General features: G+C 39.4%; 2 protein-coding genes across 2 annotated transcripts; one reads left to right on the forward strand and one right to left on the reverse strand.

Annotated features, from left to right (window-relative positions):
• The first annotated feature begins 590 nt into the window (after window positions 1-590).
• Window positions 591-3,690, forward strand: LOC111323699 (transmembrane protein 223). Its single transcript, XM_088758789.1, has 5 exons — window positions 591-723; window positions 1,092-1,376; window positions 1,724-1,803; window positions 2,038-2,159; window positions 3,508-3,690. The coding sequence occupies exons 1-5, from the start codon at window positions 646-648 to the stop codon at window positions 3,627-3,629; spliced, it is 687 nt and encodes a 228-aa protein (XP_088614915.1). The 5' UTR covers window positions 591-645; the 3' UTR covers window positions 3,630-3,690.
• Window positions 3,691-5,921: 2,231 nt separating this feature from the next.
• LOC148732895 (uncharacterized) lies at window positions 5,922-7,196 on the reverse strand. Its single transcript, XM_088757935.1, has one exon. It carries the CDS (start codon window positions 7,194-7,196, stop codon window positions 5,922-5,924), a length of 1,275 nt encoding a protein of 424 aa, XP_088614061.1.
• Between the last annotated feature and the right edge of the window lie 1,114 nt (window positions 7,197-8,310).

Genomic DNA, 8,310 nt, shown 5'->3' on the forward strand with positions numbered 1-8,310 from the left:
CCCGCTCAAGTTTTCCTCTTAAACATATCAGACCGCTACGTTATTACCATCTAAAAGACAACAGTCTGTGTCGTTAGGGAGGCAATCCTCACCAGCAACGCAATATGTAGAGACAATCAACGCCGCCAACAAACGCGAAAAAACTGCTCCTGTACCAAAAGGAGAAAATTTTAAAAACTGAATGCACAAATCTCTATTTTTCAAGTTAAGAATTTGTCATAAAGTCTTCCCTTGATGTCTCTACCTTTTTCCTAGGCACAATTCGGAAACACCCTATGCTTCACGCTACTGAAACCTCAGGCGCTATTGCAAACCGCTGTTCGGGAAGTGAGCCCGTGCGAGATTAAGTCCAAGAAAGATGGGGTTAGCTAAGAGGGCGTTAGTTTAAGATTGTAATAGAGGGGGTAAGTTTAAACTGGGCTGCTGCGTCGGTAGGGGTTATTACAAGATGATTTGGCTTTCTCAAATGAGTTGATAATTAATTGGTTTAACAACCCTTTCCCCCCCCCGCTCCCACCACCACAACCCCGCGCTCTAGGGAGCATGGTGGCCAAAATTTTCGTCATCGGTGGACCAACGTGGAGTCTGGCACTAGATAACTTTCAAAATGGCGGATAGCTGAGCAATCTTGTCCAAATTCCCCCAATGTTTCTCTTCTCTATTTCCTTTTTTCAAAGAAAGGCACCGTCAGTCTCTTTCTTACGCTGTGTAAGGTGCTTAAAGGTATTTAAAATCTCGCATTTTAGCTGAAGTGATAATTTCGCTTTGGAAATCTTACCATTTGTGTTCCACATTTCTTTGTCATTTGGTTCAGAAATTATTTCGGTGTTGTATCGAGATAGCACCTTCTGTGTCATTTCTCATGCCTTTACCTGTTTTCAGGAAAGCTCTTACAGTTAAAACCATTGGATATTTATGAAAACAGCAAAAGTAGAACAAAAATCTCAGCGTAGTGTTCTCTAATCTACATTGGTTTAGTTTTTAACAAAAGGGAGATCTTTATATATTTGCGTCTGTAAATTGAATTACTTCAGGCTGAGGTATTTATGAAAATAGAGGCATTCGGGTTTACTGTGTTATCAATTTTGCAGTATCTTCAGAACCTAAGGAAAGCGAGGTTCTCATCCTTTGCCAAGAAGAAAGAAACAGACGTAAAAGATGTGACCCTCTATTACTACAATCGTCAGAAGTTCTTCCGTCTGGTTGGCCTTGCTTGTGCTAGCCAGTTCATATTTTGGTCATGGATGGCTTATTTCAACATAAGTCAAGTAAAATTGGTTGACCTTGTAAATCTTGAAAGGAACAGAAACCAAGATGAGTTTCTTGATGTCGCAACAAGGGCGGGAGGGTCATGGAAAATCGTCAGATTTATGCAGGTCAGTTATAAGAATCCACAGGTAGACTCTCTTTGAACTGATGCAGATAATTTTTAGAAATAATCATCAATAGGGAAGGAGGGAATTTGGAAGAGAAGTGTCTTACTTACTTTCCTAAGAATAGAACATAATAAAGTGGTGAGGATTGAAACCCATATCTTAGGTCAAACAGCACAAATATTTACCCTAAATGCACCCTTACATCAGTATGCATATTCTCCATACTGTCCCTTAAACATTTCCCATGGTACTGACAAGGAGAATTGCATTGACTATCAGGAAAAATTAATGTTAATTGAGATAAAGGCTTGAAGTCATGCTCCAATCCATCTCTTTACAATCTACAGGATAATCCAGCACTACTGGCTGGTATTGCTGTGGTTATGGGACTGTTTTTCACCACATCAGGGTTTCTTTATAGTTTCAGGTATTTAAATTGATGTGTGCATTTGATATAATGGAAAAGTCGTTTTTTTAAATCATTCTTGATACTACTGTATATGTATTGTGAACTTTTTGAGCTGTAAGCATTGTAGCTGTGCAGGTAACTTTGAAAAATCATGATTTCTACTATAAGTTGGATTAAAATAGGACTAACATGAGTTAATCAAAATTTTGTTTTGGTTTGATATTTGTATACAACTGTATGATGCCATCACAGGAGTGTAAACCGGCTAGTCCTTCAAGGAAACAATTTAAGGGTGGTAACACACACACCTTTGGGAGGAACACGGTCATTTACGGTGCCAATTTCTGACGTGTCCTGTTCAGGTTCCAGAACAGGTAACCTATGTTATTTACAGATAAGCCTTCATAAATTTGATCTTTTGGTCATTCATAAGTAAGAATGCAAGTACACCATATGACTTGTGGAGAAGCAGTCTTCCTCTCTTAGCTTAGAACCCCCTTTTTCAGTGTGGTTCTGGTTAGGAGTTTTCATACAATGAGGAGTGCTTTTTTTTCTTAAAGTTCTTTAACTCCTCTGATGATTGAATGAGAAAGAGGGAATTTGCTCATTGTCCATTTGGGAAGCAATCAAATTTGATCATAGAGCAGTTTTCAATTGAAGGTTGAAAGTTTCTCTACTTTTCTCTCTGAAACTCAATGCAAAGCACTTAAGGCCACCAACCATAAATATTGAGAATCTGCTGACAGTTGCAAAATTTCATAATTCATTTTATTTTTTCTTAAGGACCCTTTTAATGAACCCTTCTCAAAAATTATATCAAAAAGTGCTATCGTGCTTTTTTTTCTCTGAAAAATCGAAAAGTTCAAAATATGCATAGATGGCTGTTTCCCCCCCTGTAAAGCAACAAAAAATTGTGCACCTGCATTAGCAAGAGTGGACTCACAGAAAGAGCAGACTCACAGAAAGCGACTATAAAACTACATACAGAAACCACACCACATCATTCTGACAGACACTTAAAACACAGAAACTCTACTAAACTCAGCAAATTCAGTATCTGGACTCTTACAGAAAATAACGTTGACCACTTTATTTCATGCTGCATCCTTTCATAAATGTCACCCTACAACAGCGCCATGTACACCATATATACTGTATACCATATATATATCATATGCATACACCACATATATATATATATATATATATATACCATATATATATACCATATATACACCATATTTATTAAAAACTGGATCATTGGATAATGCAATTCAAGACTTTTTATTGGCTTAGCCATTATGGTATATGAGCCAATATACCATAATCTACAAATATGGTAAGCGTACGCGTCAGCTTAAAATCAAAAGGGAGCTAAAAACTCCGGTTTCTTTTTACAAAATGATTATTTCTTGGGGGCGTTTTTAATAAAACAATTATTCCACTCGCACCTGTTGGATTTGAGATGATTATATTTCCTCATGGCTATCATCTCATATCCAAGGCGTGCTTGTGGAATAATTGTTAAATATGCCATATATATACACCATATATATACCATATATACACCATATATACACATACCATATATGCACCATATATATACAATATGGAAACCATATGTATACCATGTATACCATATATATTAGGTATCTTACTTGGATCTCCCCTCCAGACATATGTAGTCAACAGATTACTCAACCTTGGCTCTTTTCTTTTTAGGGACAAAGGCTCAAGTGTCACTGAAGGTGAAGGGGCATCGTTTCTTTTTCCTTATGGACAAAGATGGAGACTTCCTTCAACCTACTCTTTTTGACAGGACTGTTGGTGTGAAGAGATTTTAATTGCTGGCTCTTGGTGATTGTAAATGTGGACAAATGGATTATTAAATGTACACCAGTTGGACTTTCTTAGTTACCTCTATGATATAACGGGAATTTGTTTTCCTATGAGTCTCCATACAATAATAATAATAATAATAATAATAATAATAATAATAATAATAATAATAATAATAATAAAAATACGGCATTTATATAGCGCTATTTCTATCACTATCCAATAGCGCTGTACAGTAATTTTATAAATCGGACCGATAAGATTATAAAACCATAAAAATCTCTAAAACATGAGTAGAAGAAACTAGCTAATAAGGTAGTCTATAATAGTGAGAGTAAAAACTTTAAAACTTATGATGAAATTAACTAATTTCCTAGCCAATTAACTAGCTCACCAACTAATCAACTAATTGACTAACCAACTATCTAGCGGTAATAGTCTAATTATAAAATTTGTTAAAAAGGTATGTCTTTATACAGGTCTTAAAATGTGATAGCGAGCCGCTCACTCTTCTGTTGCTTGGAAGAGAGTTCTATAGAGTCGGTGCTACAAAAGAGAAACACCTATGACCATAACTTGCTACCTTATAGATGGTACTTTAAGTAAGTTTTTAGAGGAGGACGTCAGATTTCTGGTTGCTACATAAGGCTTCAACAGTTCAGTGATATAACTAGGGGCCTGGCCGTTGAGCGCTTTGTAGGTCAGACGTAGTATCTTGTAATCTATGCGCTGGCTAACTGGGAGCCAGTGCAGCTACTTTAAGACAGGTTTGATGTGGTCGTACGTTCTTGTACGAGTGACGACACGAGCTGCGGCATTCTGGAAATTTTGTAAGCGATCTATCAGAAATTTGGGCAGTCCGTATAGTAGCGAGTTGGTGTTATCTAGCTTAGATGTAATGAATGCATGAATTAACTTTTCAGTATCTGCTAGAGATAGGCAGTCTCTTATCTTGCTAATGTTTCTAAGGTGGAAGAAACAGGCTTTGTAGGTACTGGTAACATGCTTATCTAATGACATGTCCTCATCAAACATAATTCCAATGTTTCTTGCAGAGAAAGATGGCTCGATACGCTCACCAGACACATCAACATACCATACTCTATTAATGGGGGTAGACGGTGTCGTGCGCTCAAGATCAGTAGCTCTGTCTTTTCTCTGTTTAGTTTCAGTTTATTGCACACCATCCATGAGTCTATCTCAGAAACACATGCCTCTATTTTTGCTATAGAGCTGGGTTGTTCGGCTGGGTTGGGCTTGAAAGGGAGATAGAGCTGGGTGTCATCGGCGTAGAGATGGTAATTTAGTCCGTGCCGTCTGATGATGTCCCCAGTGGGTGAAGTATATGATAAGTATAGGATCGGACCCAGTACTGATCCCTGGGGAACACCGTACCGAAGTTCTTTCGTCTTTGACTTGTTTCCATCAATTATCACAAACTGTTTTCGGTCTTGGAGATAGGGTCGAAACCATTTTAGCACATTTCCTTTTACTCCATAGCGTTTTGCCATTCTCTCCAGTAGTAGATCGTGGTCGACTGCATCAAACGCTGCAGACATGTCCAACAAGAGCATGACAACACATTTTTGATTGTCTATTTCTAAGAGAATGTCATTTTGCACCCTCAAGAGGGCAGTCTCGGTACTGTGAAAACGCCTATACGCAGATTGAAAAGATTCCTCTAGATCGTTATCACGTAGGTGATCACTCAATTGACAAGAAACTGGCTTTTCAATTATCTTTGATGTGACCTTCAGATTTGAGATAGGTCTAAAATTTGAATAATCCTCAGAGTCCAGGTTGTCCTTCTTCAACTTCGGTTTTATCGCTGCTGCTTTTAGTGCAGCAGGCATTGATGCTGATTGGAGCGACACGTTAACGATGTTAGTTAAGACAGGTAGAAGGGCTGATTTACATTCCTTTAGAATAGATGCCGGTATAGGATCAAGATCGCAAGGTTTTTCACCGATAGTGTCTACAAAACCCTCAATCTCTCTCTCTCTGACATCACTGAACTCCTTGAATTCGGCGTGACAAGGCCTTTTGTTTGCTTCCCAGGACTTGGGTACTGGTATTTGCTTCATTGGATAGCTTTATTCTTATTGTTGCTATCCTCTTGTCAAAAAAGTCGGCAAATTTGTTCGTAAGCTCAATCGTTGAGGGTGCGGTCGGATAGCGTCTCTCTACTTTGCGGTGTAATAGCTTGTCAACTGCGTTGAAAAGCACTTTTGGATCTGATGCATTCTCTGAAATAATAGGTGAGTAGTATGAAGCCTTTGCGTCTTTAACCATTTTATTCACAACCCGACACTGGTCGATATCTGTCTGTCGATGCACAGTGTTGAGGATCGCCAGCGGCGCTCCAGCTTCCGGCGTTTTCTCTTAGCATCACTAATACCCTCGTGGTACCATGGTGCCGATGGGCGGAGGGTTATCACGCGTCGTTTTAAAGGGGCTTGCATTTCAAGTATTTCCGTCAGTGTGTTTTCGTATTTCTCAATGAGACCTGTAAGATCAGGGGTGCTAGTTGACAGAAGGTTGGACTGCTGTAGGTCATCATTAAAACTGCCCATATTTACCGAGCGCAGTTTTCGATAACTAATTTCCTTTTGTTTCAGAGGTGGTTTCTTTAGACGAAGTTTGCAGTGTACAGCATAGTGATCGGACAGCATGGGATCCCGTATTTCAGTGCTATTTACTAGCTCGTCCTCGGCTCTAGTTATGATCAGGTCTAAGGTGTGGCCCTTTTTATGGGTTGGTCCATTTACATGCTGGACTAGGCCGAACGATTCTAAGATGTTGTTAAATTTGAGAGTATCCAAATTGCTGATATTATCCATGTGGTAGTTGAAGTCACCCACTATAAGTAGGTTACCAGGGAACACAACTAACTGTTCTGTGAGAATGCAGAATTCTTCGAAGAAGAGAGCACTATTTAGTTGATTTGCCTTAGATGGAGGTAGTCTATAGATGGTAACAATTCTTGTAGACCCAGTGGAGCATGTCGTTACAATGTCCAGGTATTCGAAAGACTTGAAATTTCTTTGGGTTTGTTTCGTAACCTTCACGTGTTTCTTTATTAGGAGACCAACTCCTCCCCCTCGTGAGTTTTTCTGAGGAACGTGGTAAAACTGGTATTCAGTGGGGCAAACTTCGGTGATGAAAAAATTATAGTTTTCATTATTGCTCAGCCATGTCTCAGTCATTGCCAAAATGTCCACGTTATTGTCAACTGCATAGTCTTTGATCGCAAGTTCCTTCTTATTGATCGATCTGGTATTCAACAAACAGAAGTCAATGGGTACGAATCCATCCTGCAGTTTTTGCTTTGAGCATCTTATGCTGATAAGATTGTGCCAATTCACTCCTCTGGGACAGCAATTTTTGGAGCCGAGGGTGACGTTGTGTAACACAGTGGTTGGCTGTAATGCATGGTTGCGCTTGGCTTGCGATGAAACAATGACCGGTATTTTTCTGTTCATAGAGGATCCGGGATTGAGTTTAAATGTCAGATCGGTTGAAAGCGGCGAAGCTGTTGGGATAATAAAAGCATGGTCTTTTGTGTTTTTCATCCTGCGCCGCTTTGATAAATTCCTGTGCAGAAGCGAACCAGTGATTGTGCAGCAATTCGTCCAGCGATGTAATATGCTCGTTGTGAACAAAACATCTTTGTTAGAGTAACTAGATGTATTGTGAAGCAAGATTCCGGCAGCTTTGTAGGTCGAACAGAAATGCGACGGTGGATAGAAAAAAAATCCCTTCTAGGAGGCAGAATATTCAGCCTTGAGTCGCATTTTCGAGGCCAATTTGTAGTAACTTCTGTAAAGTCTTCCATTCAGAAATGGTTGGTTGGTCCAGTAGAGAGCGAAGGAGAGGAGAAAGAGTGCAGAACGATCACATACACGTCTTACCATCATCAAAACATATCTGGCTCATGAAGAAATCTTTGAAGGGGTGTAAAATTGTCATATTAAACCTTGCCACTGAATTTAGATAAGTGTTCAGTAACTGTCCGATTTTATGGATGGGGAAATAACAGGCCTCCTCTTAGAGGTGTAATGTAGTTATTTACCATTTGCCACTGTTGTGCACAATCTGACCCAAAATGTGTTTGCGATCTCTGCATGCTAGGCTGCAGTGTAGGCATCTGATTAGGGTGAGTCAACGTTAAGAAGTGCACAGTCGTATATTTAACTGGCCATGTTTAATTTGGAGTTAGAGTTGACAGTAGGGGGAGGGGGAGGGGGAAGGGGTGGGAAGGGATAAAAATATTCACTCCAGCCCCTCCTTATTTTTGACCCTTACATCCCTTAGCACAAATTTATTTCTCTCCCCAGTCTTCTGCTGCCATTAGAATCAAAGATGAGGGCCATTTTTAGCTAAGAAAAAAGTGAGCACTCCCCTGGCCAAACTACACCTGCTCTTCACGCTATCTGCAAGCCTGATAAGGCTCTATGCACAAACCTACCACTTTTCTCTGTTACTATCTTTCTTCACAGAAATGTATTATAGGTTGAAAAAACAATGGAATATAATTGCTAGACTGCGAGTATTCCCCCTTCCCAAGCATAATCCATTGGAAAACTCCATAGCAATTCGAGAGAAAATATACCGGTGTGATCAATTAACTTACTATATCAGCAGATTGGGTGATCAAAATTGACAAACCTCATAGTGTTCTGGTGT

Source organism: Stylophora pistillata, chromosome 4 (genome assembly GCF_964205215.1).
Source record: "Stylophora pistillata chromosome 4, jaStyPist1.2, whole genome shotgun sequence".
In the NCBI taxonomy this organism is placed as follows: domain Eukaryota; kingdom Metazoa; phylum Cnidaria; class Anthozoa; order Scleractinia; family Pocilloporidae; genus Stylophora; species Stylophora pistillata.